The sequence below is a fragment of the Macaca mulatta genome, chromosome 1, assembly GCF_049350105.2.
Source record: "Macaca mulatta isolate MMU2019108-1 chromosome 1, T2T-MMU8v2.0, whole genome shotgun sequence".
In the NCBI taxonomy this organism is placed as follows: Eukaryota; Metazoa; Chordata; class Mammalia; order Primates; family Cercopithecidae; genus Macaca; species Macaca mulatta.
In genome coordinates, this window is record NC_133406.1 from 178,903,395 (window position 1) to 178,923,442 (window position 20,048).

The following is a 20,048-nucleotide window of genomic DNA, read 5'->3' on the forward strand; positions in this document are numbered from 1 at the left end:
TCTGCTAAAAATACAAAACTTAGCTGGGCGTGGTGGCAGGTGCCTGTAATCCCAGCTACTCGGGAGGCTGAGGCAGAAGAATCGCTTGAACCTGGGAGGCAGAGGATGCAGTGAGCCGAGATGGCGCCACTACACTCCAGCCTGGGTGACAGAGCAAGACCCTGTCTCAAAAAAAAAAAAAAAAAGAAAGAAATGAAAACAGAGTCAGTTTTTCAGAATAATTCAGTTAACTCACGCTAATTTTCTCATTAAATTATTCAAAGTTAACCAAAGCATATCAATACTCTGCCTATAACTTGGCCACTTTTGTAGGAACAAAGTTAAACTGTTATATGGTAGCCTTCTTTTATTATTTTTATTTTGTGAGATGGAGTTTTGCTCTTGTTGCCCAGGCTGGAGTGCAATGGTGCGATCTTGGCTCACTGCAACCTCTGTCTGCCTCCCGGGTTCAGGCAATTCTCCTGCCTCAACTTCCCAAGTAGCTGGGATTACAGGTATGAGCCACCATGCCTGGCTAATTTTGTATTTTTAGTAGAGATGGGATTTTCCCATGTTGGTCAGGCTGGTCTCAAACTCCCAACTTCAGGTGATCCACCGCCTCGGCCTCCCAAAGTGCTGGGATTACAGGCGTGAGCCACCACACCCAGCCCTTTTTTTTTTTTTTTTTTTTTTTTTTGAGATAGGGTCTCACTCTGTTGCCCAGGCTGGAGTGCAGTGGTGCAATCTTGGCTCACTGCAACCTCCACCTCCCGGGTTCAAGCAATCCTCCTGCCTCAGCCTCCCTAATAGCTGAGACTATAGGTATGCACCACCACACCTGGCTAGTTTTTGTATTTTTAGTAAAGGCGGGCTTTCCCCATGTTGATCAGGCTTTTCTTGAACTCCTGTCCTCAGACGTTCCACCTGCCTCAGCCTCCCGAAGTGCTGGAATTACAGGCTAGAGACACCACACCCTGTCTGTGGTAGGCTTCTGTATTCTGGTTGGTAGCAGCTTTCTCCAATGAGCAACGGTGACAAAAAAATCTGGGCAATTTTCACACTTAGAGGTCTCTGATCATGTAGCCAGTGCCCATTAACAAGACCTGGGCATTCATACTATTCACTAATGATTCGTTTCCACCTCAAAAATGCTGTTCGATTTTACCCATACTGCAGACTGTGCACTCCCAACTTCTCCCCAGAAATCATGGTCATATCAGGAGTCGGGCATGGTGGCTCACGCCTATACTCCCAGCACTCTGGAAGGCCATGGCAGGTGGATCACTTGAGGCCAGGAGTTTGAGAACAGCCTGGCTAACATGGTAAAACCCCGTTTCCACTAAAAATACAAAAATTAGCCAGACGTCGTGGTGCACACCTGTAATCCCAGCTATTCGGGAGGCTGAGGCAGGAGAATCACTTGAATCCATGAGGCAGAGGAAGCAGTGAGTGGAGATTGCACCACTGCACTCCAGCCTGGGCAACAGAGTGAGGCTCCATCTCAAAAAAAAAAAAAAAGGTAAAATAAAATAAAAAAGGGAAAGGGATGCTATGAAAAAAGGTAAAAACAAAGCAAGGAAACATAGATGCCATTGGAGAGAGTTAATTTCATGGGGAAGGGGTTCCACTGTTAGTGACTGTTTAGTAGATAACTACTTTAAAAATGAGAGAATACTTCACATTTTAAATGGAGGGAACATTTACAACCTGACCTTCAACATTCACTTAACTCATCTCCCTCTTCTACCACATTATGTCCTGGAACTTCATTAGAAGCTCCAAAAAACGGGCCCGGCACGGCGGCTCATGCCTGTATCCCAGCACTTTGGGAGGCCGATGAGGGCAGAACACCTGAGGTTGGGAGTTCAAGACCAGCCTGACCAACATCGAGAAACCCCTGTCTCTACTAAAAATACAAAAATATTAGCCAGGCATGGTCGTGGGCGCCTGTAATCCCAGCTACTCAGTAGCAGCAGTAACAGGAGAATCGCCTGAACTTGGGAGGTGGAGTGGTAAGCCGAGATCACACCATTGCACTCCAGCCTGGGCAAAAGTAGTGAAACTCCATCTCAAAAAAAAGCTCCAGAAAATAACCCCAAGGCAGACCAGGCAGAAGCCCTGCCCACCAACCCCTATTGTCAAAGCCACACTTACTAATTATTAATAATGGAAGCTAAAGTGAAATGAACTAACCTGTCCCTGAAAGCCCACAGACCCAGGCCTAAAAGCTATCCACCAAACCAAGTAAGGCGTGCAGAGGGTCAAAGCAAGGGCAGGACCTTGGTCTGCTTTGGTTCTAAGAGTGCAACCTACATTAGAGAATGTTAATCTCACAGTGGTTCCATTAACTTCTTTGAACTATGAGGCAGCTTCCCAAATGCAAGCAATCAATATAGACAAAATTCAAATGTGAAATTCTTAAAACACACATTGTCCCGGTTGACAATATTATTGTTCAGCAGATTTTTAAACTTTATATAAATTACATCATACTGTATACTTATTCTTCAGCAATTTGCTATTTTAAGGTCAACTTTACATTTTTAAGATTTATTCATCTGTTATCCCAGCACTTTGGGAGGCCAAGGCAAACAGATCACTTGAGCCACAATTTGAGACCAGCCTGGGCAACATGGCAAGACCCCATCTTGACAAAAAATTTAAAAATTAGCCCGATGTGGTGGCACACACCTGTACTCCCAGCTACTTGGGAGGCTGAGGTAGGAGGATCAATTGAACCCAGGATGTCTAGGCTGCAGTGAGCCATGATCACACCACTGCACTCCACAGCCTGGGCGACAGAGTGAGACCCTGTCTCCAAAAAAAAAACCAGGCTGGGGTTGGGGGTGTTACTCATGATGATATAAGCAGTTCCTCCTCAGCCACTGTAACAACTAAGTAACATTCGACAGTAGGAATACATACTTTCTTCACCCAATCTCCTGTTGGTGAGAATTTACATCATTTCCTGTTGGTCACTAACACAAAAACAGGATTAGAACTAAATGTCTACTTCAATAATCAACTTTTTGCCAGCTGATTCAATAGCCAATTATTGAAATATGGGAAATTCTATAGCCTATGAGCTTTGAAATCTCTGCGGGCTAGGCCGGGCGCGGTGGCTCACGCCTGTAATCCCAGCACTTTGGGAGGCCGAGGCGGGCGGATCACAAGGTCAGGAGATCGAGACCACGGTGAAACCCCGTCTCTACTAAAAAATACAAAAAATTAGCCGGGCGCGGTTGTGGGCGCCTGTAGTCCCAGCTACTCGGGAGGCTGAGGCAGGAGAATGGCGTGAACCCGGGAGGCGGAGCTTGCAGTGAGCGGAGATCGCGCCACTGCACTCCAGCCTGGGCGACAGAGCGAGACTCCATCTCAAAAAAAAAAAAAAAGAAATCTCTGCGGGCCAATTGTTTAAATCTCCCTACACCTCAGTCCCCTTGTTTGTAAAAACGAGTTAATAAAAATTACTTCATGGATGGGTGCGGTGGCTCATGCCTGTAATTCCAGCACTTTTGGAGGCTGAGGCGGGCAGATCATGAGGTCAGGAGTTCGAGACCAGCCTGGCTAACATGGTGAAGCCCATCTCTACTAAAAATGCAACAAGAGCGAAATTCTGTTTAAATTAAAAAAAAAAAAAAAAGAAAGAAAGCTGGGCGTGGTGTTGGGCACCTGAATCCCAGCTACTTGGGAGGCTGAGGCAGGAGAATCGCTTGAACCCAGGAGATGCAGGTTGCAGTGAGCCAAGATGGCGCCACAGCACTCCAGCCTGGGTGACAGGGTGAGACTCCATCTCAGGGGAAATAAAGAAAAAAAAAATTGCTTCATATGTATGTTGAAAAGACTAAAGAGCATAATTTAGAGCATTTGGCCTAGCACACAGTACACATTCAACAAATGATAGCTACTATTAGTACCTCTTTTCAATCAAAATGATTTAAAACATGGCAAAACTCCATCTCTACAAAAACTAAAACTAGCTGAGCATGGTAGTGCATGCCGGTAGTCCAGGCTGAGGTGGGAGGAACCCTCGCGACCAGGAGGTCAGGGCTAGTGAACCATGATCATGGCACTGCAAAAGCTAATAATTAAATTATTGTAGCAGAGATTTTAGTGTGTAATCAGTAAGTTAGGTTTGAGAAGACTAAAAAATAAAATGTTTCACCATTGTAGTGAGTACAAGGGCGGAGGTTATAGAGAGGACCTATAATTTGGAGTATTAATCCATTTACATGGCCAGGTGCGGTGGCTCACGCCTGTAATCACAGCACTTTGCGGGGCTGAGGTGGGTGGATCGCTTGAGGTCAGAAGTTCAAGACCAGCCTGGCCAACATGGTGAAACCCCATCTGTACTAAAAATACAAAAAAATTAGCCAGACATGGTGGTGCATGCCTGCAGTTCCAGCTACTCAGGAGGCTGAGGCAGGAGAATGGCTTAAACCTGGGAGGCAGAGGTTGGAGTGAGTGGAGATCAAGCCACTGCACTCCAGCATGGGCAACAGAGCAAGACTTGTCTCAAAAAATAATAATAATAATAATAAAAGGCATTATACACATAAGAGTATAACTGCTTTGGTAAACTAAACCCTCTTAAGAATAAACATATTCAGATCAGTGGCTCATGCTTGTAATTCCAGCACTTTGGGAGGCTGAGGTGGGTGTATCATGAGGTCAGAAGTTCGAGACCAGCCTGAGCAACATGGTGAAACCCCGTTTCTACTAAAAATGCACAAATTAGGAGGGCGTGGTGGCACACGCCTGTAATCCCAGCTACTTGGGAGACTGAGGCACAAGAATCACTTGAACCCAGGAGGCGGCTCCAGCCTTTGCAATAGAGTGAAACTGTGTCTCAAAAAATAAAAATAAGATATTTCAGTTTCCTTTACAAGACATCTGTTCAAAATATTGTGTGTATTGTGCATTTACAGCACATTTCAATCCTAAGTAACCCAATATAAAGTGGCCCATGCCCATGTGTAAGAGTGGCTTACTGTAGTAAAGTTTTAATCTATACCTTTTCAGAAAGATTCCTGTTTTGTTTTTGTTTTTTCTTCCTCCACCGTGTTTTTAGAAAAGAATTCTTTATCAATTCAGCTCATATGGTCTCTATGCCTTTTCTTAAAGTAACTATCTGAGTAAGAGCACTCACAAACTTGAGTTCTTCCCAATAAAAAGATCACAATTCCATAATTTTACTGGAATTAAACATAAGGGAGGAACAAAAAGCAGGAGAATAATAGCTTACAGATTACAAGACACATTCTTGAACATTATTTTCTTTCAACCTTGCCAAATCTCTATAAGGCAGACCATTTGCAAATGGGACCAGATTCTGGAGGACCAGAATTAAATGACTTGTCAAGCGTTACATGGTAAGTGGACCCAATTCCCTCTCTCCAAACTTTACTGGCTGGACAGCTGTACAAACACAAAAAATAAGTGAGCTCCACATCTTCAGCATCGATCTATCCCACTGACTTAAAAGGAAGGGTATTGACAGGCACTAAACTTCTCCCCATTTGCACCAGAACCTAAAATAAGGGCTTTTAAAAAGGCATCCAAATCGGCCGGGCGCGGTGGCTCACGCCTGTAATCCCAGCACTTTGGGAGGCCGAGGCGGGCGGATCACAAGGTCAGGAGATCGAGACCACGGTGAAACCCCGTCTCTACTAAAAATACAAAAAATTAGCCGGGCGCGGTTGTGGGCGCCTGTAGTCCCAGCTACTCGGGAGGCTGAGGCAGGAGAATGGCGTGAATCCGGGAGGCGGAGCTTGCAGTGAGCCGAGATCCGGCCACTGCACTCCAGCCTGGGCGACAGAGCAAGACTCCGTCTCAAAAAAAAAAAAAAAAAAAAAAAAAAAAGGCATCCAAATCTACACAAAACCCTAAGGAAAAAAACATAGCAATGGTCATGCAAATACCAAGGCAGATCGGTCCCGTTTCTCAAAAAACTTACCAAGTTGGCTCACCAAGGGGAGCAAAGTCTTAAGTGAACAAATTAAATCCCACTTTGGCTTCCCCAACCTAATGTATTCTTGTTAAACTTTAACAAAGCAAGTAAATTCAGACTGCTGGCTGTTCAGTGTAAGGATAATGATTAAATGCTGTTAAGTAAAAATGCAGTTGTAAGAACTAGAAAATGCTGAACCACTGTCTCAGAATCACAAGGTTCTAAATGCGAATTCACTATGAGAACATATATACAGATTTTTCTCTTTAACTTTAAAAATGCAATCGGAAAGAAAATACATCCTAATGTTATTAGTGGTTACCTCTCAATAGTAGATAGTTTGTGTACTTTTAGTTCCTTTTTTGAAAATTTTCTCCAATTTTTCTACAATGAATATGTTAGCTTTACAGTTACAGAAATATTAATGCATGGCTTAAACTTATTACGGTTTCATTAAATGCAGAAGAGAGCTTAATACAATTTCTATTCAGCTTTAAACACAACTATTTTTCTGATGGGAAACCCATTTTATGTGACCTCCTTGTGATATTGTATATTGGTTTTCATCTATGGTTCCTGGTTCATAACTCCCATGACTCTTGTTACAGTCTTTTGTTACACTGGTGGGGCGCTTTAGGTCTCAGAAGCAGTCCTCAGAAAACAGAAATCTGTCTGACACTCTCCTGCCCCTCCTTTCATCTGCTCCTTTTTCTCCCCAAGGCAGGACTCTAATCTTCCCCTGCTTTTCCATCTTGAAGCTGGCTGTAAAGAAATTCTCTGGGCTGGAAGGGTGGTTCACGCCTGTAAGTCTAACATTTTCACAGGCCAAGTCGGGAGGACAGCTTGGGACCAGGAGCTCGAGACCAGCCTGAGCGATATAGCAAGACCCAGTCTCTACTAAAAATTTTTTTTTTTTTTTTTTTTTTTTTTTTGAGATGGAGTCTTGCTCTGTCGCCCAGGCTGGAGTGCAGTGGCCGGATCTCAGCTCACTGCAAGCTCCGCCTCCCGGGTTTACGCCATTCTCCTGCCTCAGCCTCCCGAGTAGCTGGGACTACAGGCGCCCGTCACCTCGCCCGGCTAGTTTTTTGTATTTTTTAGTAGAGATGGGGTTTCACCATGTTAGCCAGGATGGTCTCGATCTCCTGACCTTGTGATCCACCCGTCTCGGCCTCCCAAAGTGCTGGGATTACAGGCTTGAGCCACCGCGCCCGGCCTACTAAAAATTTTTTAAAAGAGGCCAGGCATGATGGCTCACATCTGTAATCCCAGCATTTTGGGAGGCCTAGTAGGGCAGATCTCTTGAGGTCAGGAGTCCGAGACCAGCCTGGCCAACATGGCAAAACCCTGTCTCTACTAAAAATACAAAAAAATAAAATAAAATAAAATTATCTGGTCACGGGGGCGCACGCCCCCACGTAGTTGTGAGGCTGAGCCAGGAGAACCGCTTGAACCAGAGGAGGTGAAGGTTGCAGTGAGTGGAGATGGCAGCACTGCACTTCAGCCTGAGCAAGAGAGTAAGGCTCTGTCTCAAAAATAAATAAATAAAATGAATAAAAAGTTTTAAAAATAAAAATAATTGCCAGGTCTGGTGGCTCACGCCTGTAATCCCAGCACTTTGGGAGTCCAAGGCAGGTGGATCGCCTGAGGTCAGGAGTTCGAGACCAGCCTGGCCAGCATGGTGAAATCCCATCTCTACTAAAAATACAAAAATTAGCCAGGCGTGGTGGCAGGCACCTGTAATCCAAGCTACTCGGGAAGCTGAGGCAGGAGAAGCACTTGATCCTGGGAGGTGGAAGTTGCAGTGAGCCAAGATAGCACCATTGCACTCCAGCCTGGGCAACAGAGCAAGACTCTGTCTCTAAATTAATTAATTAATTAATTAAAATTAAAATAATTTTGGCTAGGTGCAGTGACTGATGCCCGTAATCCCAGCACTTTGGGAGGCCAAGACAGGTGGATCACTTGAGGTCAGGAGTTCGAGACCAGCCTGGCCAATATGGTAAAACCCTGTTTCTACTAAAAATACAAAAATTAGCCAGGCATGGTGGCACAGGCCTGTAATCCCAGCTACCCCGGAGTCTGAGGCAGGAGAATCACTTGAACCCGGCAGGCGGAGGTTGCAGTGAGCTGAGATCACGACACTGCACTCCAGCCTGGGCAGCAGAGCAAGACTCTGTCTCAAAATAAATAAATAAATAAATATTTTTAAAAATTATCTGACCTCCGTTGTCTGACTGTAGGTCGTAAGACCCCCATAAGAAGGGGTCCTGCCCATACCCTGGAGGAAGGAATGCTACAGAGAGAGGCCAAGAAAAATCTGAACAGATAGGCATTGCTGGGTTTCCCCTACTCCATGCTTCAATTATGTTTACCCAGTGAAGTCTCCATAAAAAGCCCAAGAAAATGGGGTAGGGAGAGCTTCTCAATATCTGAACACACGGAGGTTCCTGGAATGTGGTATGCCCCTTCTCAAACCTCACGTTATGCATCTCTTCCTCTTGTATCCTCTGTAATATTCTTAATAATAAACTAGTAATAAACCTAAATAAGTGTCTTCTTGAGTTTCGTGAGCTGCTCTAGCAAATTAACCAAACCAGAGGAGGGGGTTATGGGATTCCCAATTTATAGGTGGTTAGTCAGAAGCCAGGGTAAAACAATCTAGGACTTGTGATTGGCATCAGAAGTGGGGGCAGTCCTATGGGATCTGACACTATCCCCAGGTAGACAGTATCAGAATCGAACTGGAAGATGCTCAGCTATTGTTTGATGCAGAACTGATTACCCCACACATTTATTTGGTCACAGAAATCTTCAGTGTTGATTGCAGTGGTGTGAGAGCAGAGGAAAAAGTTTGTGTTTTTCCTCTTACCCCTAATAGGATCTGGACTAGTAAGGGCAAATCTCTTCAGAACTCCTTTTATAAGTTCTAAGTTCTATCCATAAGTATTTCCATATTTATTAACTTTCTTATTATTTTTGTGAAAGTTGCAGATACCAGGTCAAAATCACTTTTTCTCAGACCCAAACAAACTAGAGATGAAGAGCATGAGGGAGAAAGCTCATGCTTGCATGTCTGAGATAAAGATCTCAAGAAACTAAAATAACCCCCTAAGAAATTCTTTCTTTAGGAATGCAGTAATTCAGATAAGATAAGATAAGATCATCTTTTTTCCCTTTTTTTTTTTTTTTCTTTTTTGAGGCAGGGTTCTTGCTCTGTCACCCAGGCTGGAGTATAGTGGTACAAACACCACTCACCGCAGCCTCCACCTCCTGGGCTCAAGCAATTCTCCTGCCTCAACCTCCCGACACACCTGACTATTTAAAAAGCTTTTTCTGTAAAGACAGCCATGTTGCTCAGGCTGGTCTCCAACTCTTGGCCTCAAGCGATCCTCCTGCCTAAGCGATCCTCCTGCCTAAGCCTCCTAAGTAGCTGAGATAACAGGCATGAGGCAGGGTGCCAGGCCTGATAAGATGCTCTCCATAACACCTGCCCAGTAATGGCATCTTCGACAATGGCCAACTCTGACTTGGAGTCTGCAAAACCAATAAACTCTGTTTTCAAGCAGCTTATCTGCACTTACTTTGCCAATAAAAGTTTCCCTTTACCCTCCCCTCTTACATGCATATATGGCTTGCCAGGGCTGTGCCCCTCGGGCTACAATCCTCATTTCTCATTCCCAAATAAATTCAACATATTTGGAGTGTTTTGTTGTTGTTGTTAACAACATCTTAAAGGCATTATGGGCCCTAAAAACATCAAAGCTCACTTTAGCTAAAAGGCTCAATCTCACCTAACATTTTCTAATGCTGCAAACAGATTTAAGTTCTTAACTGCTGCCCCTGCCTCCACTTCTTTCAAATAGATGTGTGCAAATTAATTGGCCGCCAATAGGAATTTAGCCCAGAATGTGGTAGTATCATCCTCAGTGGAATCGACATTGTCCTTCAGGGTTTCCAAAGGCTTCTTCAATCATTTAAGAAACACTTGTCGCGCACCTACCAATAGCCAGACCCTAAATGCAGTCGAGAAATAAGGCCCTGAAAGGGGCACCCTCTAAATGGCAGAGGCAAGTCAGTAAACAACAAACTCGAATCCAAAGTGCAAGAGTCACTCGGAAATATGACAAAGTGCCAGGTGAAGGGGTGTTCACTTAATTCGGCCTGCGTGCGGGACGACTGGGGCGCTTTGGAGGGTGGGAGTGATCCGAAAACGCTTTTCTGAGCTTGATTTAAAAGCAGGAATCCAAGAATTTCCCCTAAGGCTGGAAGCACTTTCCGACCGAACCTCCCTTTCTACGCAGCAAGGCTGGCAGAGCCCAGGGCTTGACCGCTGGTTTGGGAACCTCCGCTACGGGACGCGGCCGAGCCCAAGTCGCCCACTCAGCCCGGCTCTGAGCACCCCCTCCTCTTTGTCCCCTCACCCCGTTCCCTCCTTCCACGGCCACCGATGGAGGGAAAGACTCCGCCCACCTCTGGGAGCGAAACATGGGCACCGATCTGGGCGCAAAATCGGATCCGTGCCACCCCCGAATACCAGTGGGCCGAGATTTGAGGCCCGAAAGGCCTGGGGAGGCGGGGCGGCGCCCCTCCCTGCCCGCGGCCTCGGCGAGCCCTGCGCGGCGGGGCGGGGACCACCGTGGGGTCACCCGGGCCCGACGCAGGAGGACGGCGCCCCCGCCCCGCCTCCCGGGCCAGCGCGGGCGCACGCAGCGGGCGCCCCATCCCAGCCGCGGCCCCTCTGAGCGCCCGGCGGCGCCCTCCTCCTCCGGCTCCCACCCACTCCAGGCGGGCGGGCGGGGAGAGCGCGGGGACAGGGCAGGCAGGCCCGGGAAGCCCGCGAGGGAGCTGCGCCTGGCCGGCCTCCAGGAGCGGGGACCCCCAGGGGCAAGTGCGCACCGCACAGCCGGGACCCCACGCTTTACCTGGTGCGCTGGAGGAGCAGGTGGGAGCCCGGGTCGGGCGGGCTCGGTGTCGGCCCTGCCTCACCTGGGCGGAAGTGAGAGGCCTAGGGTGGCCGCGCCTCACCTGGCAGGCCCTCCCCTCGCCCCGACTCTCTCCGCCCGGGGCGGGGCGCCGGGGTGGCGCGGGGGCGGGGGAGGGAACCCGGGGCTGTGGGAGGCGGGCTCCAAGGAGGGAGGACGTTTTCCCTGGCTGTTTCTGTGCAGGTGAATTCCTACAGGGCGCGGGATGGCCAAAGGCCTGGGAAAAGTGGGCTGTGGGAGCGGGGGAGCGGATGAGACCGCGCTTGGTGGGGACAGCCGGCACTGACGGGGAGGGAGATCCGGACAGACCGGTGTGGTTGGAGGCCTGCGTGAAGAGCTAGACCCAAGATCCAGGAAATTGGGGAGGATATCAATGAAAGCGTTGGGTCAATCCGCCTAACACCTTACCTTTTTGCCCTTTTCCTTTCTTAGTCTCTCATCCCTCGTTTTCTATATCCGCTGACGCAAAATAAAATATTCTAAAACGTGTAAATGTGGGAGTCATTATTTTCTTCTCATTTAGTGGAAGGAAGAAATCCAGCAGTATTTGCCTGCCGTATGCTGAGTGCTAGCTTATGCAATATCTCAATTACTCTCTGAAGAAACTAATGAGGAAACCGTGCACCAGGTAGGTTGACTGGCCCATTGTTTGGAACACAGGCAAGGCATTTTGACTCTAAATACAGTGATGATTTCACTATATATTAATTTTATTTTATTTGTGTATCACACCTTCGAGAAAAATATGCCCCGATGGTATTCTTCCACTCCCTTTAATAACTTTAGACTTTTGATGATAGGGGTTTTACTTGCCTGATACAATCCACACATTAACGATAAAGAGAATCAATCTTCAGGTATCTTATCCATAGAGTACATACAGTAATTGTTAAATACTGTGATTGACTCTGGGAAGATGTGTAAAATGGTATCCCTGTCCCCAGGACGATGAGGAATAGATACAAAACAACTACAACATAAAGACTTTTAGACCGGGCACGGTGGCTCACGCTTGTAATCCCAGTACTTTGGAAGGCCCAGGCGGGTGGATCACCTGAGGTCAGGAGTTCCAGACCAGCCTGACCAATATGATGAAACCCCATCTTTACTAAAAATACAAAATTTAGCCCGGCGTGGTGGATGCCTGTAGTCCCTCTACACAGAAGGCTAAGGCAGGAGAATCACTTGAACCCAGGAGGCAGAGGTTGCAGTGAGCCGAGATCCTGCCACTGTACTCCAGCCTGGGTGACAGAGACTCCACTGCAACAACAACAACAACAACAAAAATTAGCCTGGAGTGGTGCTGTGAGCTTGTAGTCCCAGCTACTCTGTGGGGCTGAAGTCGGAGGATCACTTGAGCCTGGGGGTTCAAGACCAGCCTGGGCGACAGAGCAAGACTCCGTCTCAAATAAATAAATAAAATTAAGATCATGCACTTGGTGCTTTACAGTTTGCTTCCTTGTTTTAAAAGAAATGTAACACTTCTTAGGCATGGTAAGAAGACACACAATATCAGCATGGTTCCTGCTTTTTAGGAATTAACAAACTACTGAGGGAAATAACGTTAGGCAAATTACCAAATGGAAGCCAGACCTCAGAAAATGAAGAGATCTGTTAGGTTTTTTGAAAGCCTGGGTTAGAACTTAAACAGGTCTTAACCAGAGCCAGATTAATTTAGGTAAAATGGAGAAGGAGAGGCTTTCCAAGTCAGGGGGGCAAAATAAAGTTGGAAATCAGGTGGGAAAAGGGAGAGGATCGAAAAACTACCTGTCAGGTACTATGCTTATTACCTGGGTGATGAAATCTGTATATCAAACCCCCATGGCACACAACTTGCCTATGTAACAAACCTGGTTTTGTTGTTGTTGTTTTGAGACAGAGTCTCACTCTGTTGCCCAGGCTGGAGTGCAGTGGTGTGGTCTCAGCTCACTACAACCTCTGCCTCCCTGTTCAAGCCATTCTCCTGCCTCAGCCTCCCGAGTAGCTGAGATTACAGGTGCCAGCCACCACACCCAGTTAATTTTTTGTATTTTTAATAGACATGGGGTTTCATCATGTTGGCCAGGCTGGGCTCAAACTCCTGACCTCGTGATCCAGCCGCCTCAGCCTCCCAAAGTGCTGGAATTACAGGCGTGAGCCACCGTGCCTGGCCTACAAACCTGTGCATGTAGCCCTGAACCTATAATAAAAATTAAATAGGAAAAAAAAGAAAGGTGGAGACCAATTATCTCAAAGAATCACCTTGCAAACATTGGTCTCTTCTTTTTATTTTTATTTATTTATTTATTTTTAAAATTGAAATTGAATCTCACTATGTTACCTAGGCTGGCCTCAAACTCCTGAACTCAAGCAATCCTCCCACCTTAATATCCTTCTTGAAAAGCTGAGATTACAGGCACACACCACCATATCTGGCTATTGAACCTCTTCTTTATTTATTTATTTATTTACTGTAGAGAGAGGGTCTCACTATGTTGCCCAAGCTACTCTCAAACTCCTGGCCTCAAACCATCCTCCTGCCTCAGCCTCCCAAAGTGCTGGGATTACAGGCATGAGCCACCATGCCTGGCCTCTTCTTTCTTTATTTTTTATGTATTTATGTAATTAATTAACTCTTTTTTTTTTTGAGACAGTCTCACTCTGTCACCCAGGCTGGTGCACAGTGGTGCAATCATGGCAGCCTCAAATTCCTAGGCTCAAGCAATCCTCCCACTGCAGCCTCCTGAGTAGCTGGGACTACAGGCATGCAACATCACGCCTGGCTTATTTATTTATTTGTTTATTTATTTATTTATTTATTTATTGAGACGGGGTCTTGCTGTTGTCCGCCCTGGCTGGAGTGCAACTGCAACCTCCGCCTCCCAGGTTCCAGCAATTCTCCTGCCTCAGCCTCCTGAGTAGCTGAGATTACAGGCACCCGCCACCACACCCGGCTAATTTTTGTATTTTTAGTAGAAATGGGTTACACCATGTTGGCCAGGCTAGTCTCAAACTCCTGACCTCAGGTGATCCACCCAGCTCGGCCACCCAAAGTGCTGGGATAACAGGCATGAGCCACCACACCCAGCCTGCCTCTTCTTCCTTTAATATTAAATGATGTTGTGAACATATTCCCCTTTTTACAAAAAGTTATGTAATTTTAAATTGACCGTGAAACCAAGTCCAAACTCCTTTTCTTGCTATTCAAGTCCCTTTAAACTCTCCCCTTCTTGCTGACTCTTTTTTTTTGTTTTGTTTTTTGAGACGAAGTCTTGCTCTTGTCCTCCAGGCTGGAGTGCGATGGCACAATCTCAGCTCACTGCAACCTCCGCCTCCCGGGTTCAAGTGATTCTCCTGCCTCAGCCTCCTGAGTAGCTGGGATGACAGGCGCCCGCCACCCCACCTGGTTAATTTTTGTATTTTTAGTAGAGACGGGGTTTCACCATGTGGGCCAGGCTGGTCTAAGAACTCCTGACCTCAGGTAATCTGCCTGCCTTGGCCTCCCCAAAGTGCTGGGATTACAGGCGTGAACTACTGCGCCCGGCCCCTTCTTGCTGACTCTTCAACCTAATCTGCACTTCACCTCTGGAGGATCTTACTCCGAGCAAATTTATCTATTCCATATCCATGGATCACCAATGGCTTTTCTGCTGGTTTCTTACCCTCTTTCCCCTGTCTGGAATGTTCTGTAAGCCCTACCCTCCCTCTAGAGCTAGACTCAAGTCTCACCCTTTCTGAGAAGCTGCCTCCCTGACCATCCCAGGAAACATCATCTCTATCAGTTTTAACCTGATTTTCTCTACGTGTCTGTGCTGTTAATTAATTTTACCTCACCAACCACCTGTCTTCCTTTGTGTTGTTAATTAACTAATTAATTTTTTCAGGCCAGGTGTGGTGACTCATGACTGTAATCCCAGCACTTTGGGAGGCTGAGGCAGGTGGATCACCTGAGGTCAGGAGTTCGAGACCAGCCTGATCAACATGGGGAAACCCCACTAAAAATACAATAATTACCTGGGCATGGTGGCACACACCTGTAGTCCCAGCTACTCAGGAGGCTGAGGCAGGAGAATCGCTTGAACCCGAGAGGCAGAGGTTGCAGTGAGCTGAGATCGCACCATTGCACTCCTGCCTCAATGACAGAGCAAGACTCCAACTCAAATAAAAAAATAAAAATAATAATAAAAAAATGGAGACAGGGTCCCACTCTGTTGTCCATGCTGGAGAGCAGTGGTGAGATCATAGCTCACTGCAGCCTTGAACTCCTGGGCCCAAGCCATCCCCCCATGTTAGTCAGGTCCTGAGAAGCTGGGACCAAAAACATGCACCACCATGCCCAGCTAATTTTTTAAAATTTTTTTATATTTCGAGACAAGCCTTCTCTATGTTGTCCAGGCTGGTCTCAAATTCCTGGGCTCAAGGGCTCCCAAAGTGCCTCAGCCTCCCAAAGTGCTGGGATTATAGGCGTGAGCCACTATACTCGGTCTCTGTTAATTTAATGTGAACTTTTTTTTTGGCTCTCACTTGGAATTTAAATTTTTAAAAATTTATCCAATAAATTTTTCAGCAAGGTTTAGCTGTAGCAGAAAATGTTTATCTCTGAGAATCCTCAAGAGTGTCTTTTTTTGGCCAAGCACGGTGACTCATGCCTGTAATCCCAACACTTTGGGAGGCTAAGGCGGGCAGATCACAAGGTCAGGAGTTTGAGACCAGCCTGACCAACATGGCAAAACCCTGTCTCTACCAAAAATACAAAAATTAGCAGGGTGTAGTGGCACACATCGGTAATCCCAGCTACTCAGGAGGCTGAGGCAGGAGAATCGCTTGAACCCAGGAGGCAGAGGTTGCAGCAAGCCAAGATCACACCACTGCACTCCAGCCTGGGTGACACAGTGAGACTCCATCTCAAAAAAAAAAAACCACCACCACCACCAACAACAACAAAAAACACAAAGAGTGTCTTAAAAAAAAAAAAAAAATAGAGATGAAGTCTCACTATGTTGCCCAGACTTGAACTGCTGGGCTCAAGTGATCCTCCAACCTCAGCCTCTCAAAGTGCTGAGATTACAGGCATGAGACACCATGCCCAGCCCAAGATTGTCTTAGTTATAGAATGATGAAGAAAGATGAATTTTTAAAAGTACAAACTCTTGTCAACCGAAAACTACAACAGAGAGAGATAATCCAAAGACAATGAATTTGTCAACTAAAGAAAAAAATCAAGCTTTTAAAGAATTAAAGTTCGTTTTATTCAGAAGTCTTGGGGAGTGGGACACAGTGGCTCATGCCTGAAATCCGAGGCCTTTGGGAGGTCAAAGCGGGAGGATTGCTTGAGGCCAGGAGTTTGAGATCAGCCTGGGCAACATATTGAGACCTGCATGGGCAACATATTGAGACCTTGTCTCTACAAAAAATGGATTAAAAAAAAAAAAAAAGAAAAGCCCAGTTTCGTGGTGCATGCTTATAGTTCCAGCTACTCAGGAGGACCCCTTGAGCCCAGGAGTTGGAGGCTGCAGCAAGCTATGGTTGCCACTACACACCACAGCATGGGGGACAGAGTAAGACCCTATGTCCACTTGTCTTTAAAAAAATAAAGTCACAAAGTTATGGCCTGGTACGGTGGCTCACACCTGTAATCCCAGTGCTTTGGGAGGCCGAGGCAGGTGGATCAACAGAAGTCAGGTGTTCAAGACCAGCCTGGCCAACATGGCGAAACTCCGTCTCTACTGAAAAAAATATATATACAAAAATTAGTCAGACGTGTTGGCGGGCGCCTATAATCCCAGCTACTCAGGAGGCTGAGGCAAGAGAATTGCTTGAACCTGGGAGGAGGAGGTTGTTGCAGTGAGCTGAGATCAGGCCACTATACTCTAGCCTGGGTGATACAGACTCTGTCTCAAAAAAGCAAAACAAAACAAAACAAAAACAGTTATATTGAGGACTGTAGACGGAGGCCTACAGAATAGCAGGAACAGTCCCTCTGAGAGGTGCTGTCAGACTGGTCTGACACAGTATTGTAACCCACTGCTTACATACAGGTGGAGGAGGTTCAGTACATGCAAAACCACATAAAAGTTACTCAGAAGTTACATTAAAGCAGAATCACACCAAGGTTTGAGTATAAAAGTACATCTAGTTACAGATAACAGAGGCATAACCACTAACCCCATCAGATGTGGTCTTATGTGTAAGAAAAGACAAGACAAGGGTCATTTATCCTTTTTTTTTTTTTTTTTTTTTTTTTTTTTGAGATGGACTCTTGCTCTGTCGCCCAGGCTGGAGTGCAGTGGCGCAATCTTGGCTCACTGCAACCTCTGCCTCCCTGGTTCAAGCAATTCTCGTACCTCAGCCTCCTGAGTAGCTGGGATTACAGGCACACGCCAAAATGCCCAGCTATTTTTTTTTCTATTTTTAGTAAAGGCGGGGTTTCACCATGTTGGCCAGGCTGGTCTTGAACTCCTGACCTTAAATGATCCACCCGCCTCAGCATCCCAAATTGGTGGGATTATGGCACGAGCCACCATGCCCCGTGGGTCATTTATCTTTTAAGGAATATAGTCACTCAGACAAGAGATGTGGCGGACCGTGTGCTCTATCCTGTTTTGTCTTCAAAGCATTTTTCCAAAGAGCTGTAGTCATCACAGAATCAGGGCTTTATGAAATTATGCGGGCAGGCAGAAATAAGCAACCATGACTTCTTACATTTGCTACTTGGTCTCACAAAGTTATTTAGGAATAAGCAGAAACATTGCAATGGGAAATGTGTGTGCCATGGCAACCATGTGCACATTTGGGGAGGTTGAGATAAGGGGAAGCTTTTAAAGGCAAAAGAAGTACAGAAGTACAAGTAAGTTGTTTTGAAACTAAGGCAACATTGTTTACCGAGGCTTATTTCAAGTTACTTCTTTTGTTTGTTTGTTTGAGATGGAGTCTCGCTCTGTCGCCCAGGCTGGGGTGCAGTGGAGCGATCTCGGCTCACTGCAACGTCTGCCCCCCGGGTTCCAGCAATTCTCCTGCCTCAGCCTCCCAAGTAGCTGGGTTACAGGAGCCCACCACCATGCCCAGCTAATTTTTGTATTTTTAGTAGAGACGGGGTTTTGCCATGTCGGCCAGGCTGGTCTCAAACTCCTGACCTCAGGTGATCCACCCACCTCAGCCTCCCAAAGTGCTAGGATTACAGGCCTAAGCCACTTCTTTAGGAGAAACAGTGTATGGGGCAAGTGTTATATTTCTGGCTAACTGTCCTTATGCTTCATGTAGCCCTTGCCAGAAGTTCTTGTTATAGGCATATAAAAGGGTCTCAGAGAGAATCTTTTGTAATAATTTTTTTTTTTTTTTTAGACGGGGTTTTACTCCCATAGCCCAGGCTGGAGTGCAATGGCGTGATCTTGGCTCACTGCAACCTCTGCTTCCTGGGCTCAAGTGATTCTCCAGGCATGTGCCACCACACTCAGCTGCTAACTTCATCTTTATATTTTTTATTCTCTGAAACCAGAAGATATGAGCTTGACTCTTGACTCCATTTCCTAAAATAAAACCTTGCCAAGTTACTTAACCTTTCTCATTCTCATTAGTGAAACTGCAGTGCTCATTTCGTATGTTAGTTTTGAAGGTTAAATGAAGGAATACATGTATTGCACATATCTGGCACATAGAAAGTGCTTAATAAGGCCGGATGCAGTGGCTTATGCCTGAAATTCCAGAACTTTGGGAGGCCGAGACGAGTGGATCGCCTGAGTTCAGGAGTTTGAGACCAGCCTGGCCAACATGGTGAAACCCTGTCTCTACTAAAAATACAAAAATTAGCTGGGCATGGTAGAGGGCGCCTGTAATCCCAGCTATTTAGGAGGCTGGGGCAGGAGGATCGCTTCAACCTGGGAGGCAGAGGTGACCGCACCATTGCACTCCAGCCAGGGTGACAAGAACGAAACTCCATCTCAAAAAAAAAAAAAAAAGAAAGAAAATAATAAATGAAGTAGCACATACATGGGAACAAGTATGACAGACACTGGTGACCACAAGGAGAAAGCTAAGACTAGTAGTAAGTAAAGTGAGGCCACAGCAGATGGAGGACTTGAAAACATCATGAAGAACTTTAGGTTATAAGAGTTTATCTTTCATCTCTAAGAAATTAAAGAACCACAACATTTTTTGAATAGGATTTTGAATACAATTTTGAAGATGGTATAGGAGTTTCAGCTACTCAGAAGGCTGAGGCAGGAGGATTACTTGAGCCCAGGAGGTCAAGGCCACAGTGAGCTGCATTGGCGTCACTGTACTTCAGCCTGGGTGAGAAAGCAACACACTGTTTCAATAAAAAATTTAAAAATATTAAAAGGGTACAGGTTATTTACAAAAATAAAATATTAATCTGGAAGAAGTGTGCAAAATGGATTGACAAAGTTGGGGAAAGGGCCTGTAATAAAATAGAGGAACTAAGAGGTCACTATAGCAAGGTACAGAGGAAATTGTGAATGCCTGAAAGAGAGTGAAAAGTGTGTGATTAAATAAAAGAAGGAACACTTACAGATATCAGTTGCTTATGATTAAAGGTATTAAAGGAGAGCAAGGGGGAAACTGAAGGGTAAAAATGATTCCAAGTTTTGAACCTGACAAAAGGGATATTGGTTGTGAAATTGAGAAAAGCCAATTTATTTTGTTTTGTTCGGTTTTTTTTTTGTTTTTTTTTTTGAGAAGCAGGACTTTGATAAGTCAGTTTTAGGTCCTCTATTTGACATTCAAGATAAAATGTACTTGGCATATAAAAGTAGGCCTTATTCATTGGTGAATCACAGTTAATTTAATTTTTGATGGTAGGCAGTTAGATTAGTGCACCGAAGGGAGGACACAATCACAAATACTGGAGAGTCAACAGCATGGATAGAGTCAAATTTCAAATGTTGTGAAGAATGGTATAATAAAGATCTAGCAGAGCCCTAAACTTACGAATTTATCACCAGAGAAAAAGATCACAGCCACAGCACATCAAGCACATCACAGTCAAATAAAAAAGAAAGGTTTGGCCAGGCGTGGTGGCTCACACCTGTAATCCCAGCACTTTGGGAGGCCGAGGCAGGTGGATCACGAGATCAGGAGTTCAAGACCAGCCTGGCCAAGATGGTGAAACCACGTCTCTACTAAAAATACAAAAAAAAAAA

The 20,048-nt window shown here is 45.8% G+C and overlaps 2 protein-coding genes across 23 annotated transcripts in view; one reads left to right on the plus strand and one right to left on the minus strand.

Annotated features, from left to right (window-relative positions):
* Nucleotides 1-11,087, minus strand: part of PATJ (PATJ crumbs cell polarity complex component) — a 424,482-nt gene extending 413,395 nt beyond the window's left edge. For 9 of the 19 annotated variants that reach the window (XR_013401362.1, XR_013401361.1, XR_013401351.1 and 6 more), the window contains exon 1: nt 10,852-11,046. The gene's annotated coding sequence lies outside the window, so the exon portion shown is untranslated. Of the gene's footprint in view, nt 1-10,851 lie in introns of all 19 variants that reach the window. The other 10 variants (XM_077954904.1, XM_077954969.1, XM_077954885.1 and 7 more) reach the window with 5 other exon arrangements.
* LOC114672206 (uncharacterized) lies at nt 9,101-18,440 on the plus strand. Of its 4 annotated transcripts, none has more exons than XM_077955107.1 (3): nt 9,101-11,094; nt 11,435-11,539; nt 18,232-18,440. In XM_077955107.1, the coding sequence occupies exons 1-2, from the start codon at nt 10,415-10,417 to the stop codon at nt 11,481-11,483; spliced, it is 729 nt and encodes a 242-aa protein (XP_077811233.1). In that variant the 5' UTR covers nt 9,101-10,414; the 3' UTR covers nt 11,484-11,539; nt 18,232-18,440. The 4 variants fall into 4 exon arrangements, with proteins under 4 accessions (XP_077811233.1, XP_077811252.1, XP_077811242.1 ...); XM_077955126.1 differs by having other exon boundaries at nt 9,101-10,871; XM_077955116.1 differs by lacking the exon at nt 18,232-18,440 and adding an exon at nt 11,856-11,980.
* Nucleotides 18,441-20,048: the final 1,608 nt, after the last annotated feature.

Excerpts from the sequence above, each read along its gene's own strand:
- LOC114672206 (XM_077955107.1), top strand. The coding sequence starts at position 10,415 with ATGGGCACCGATCTGGGCGCAAAATCGGATCCGTGCCACCCCCGAATA. Across the intron at positions 11,095-11,434 it reads CCCTGGCTGTTTCTGTGCAG|TGGAAGGAAGAAATCCAGCA; the intron begins GTGAATTCCTAC and ends CTTCTCATTTAG.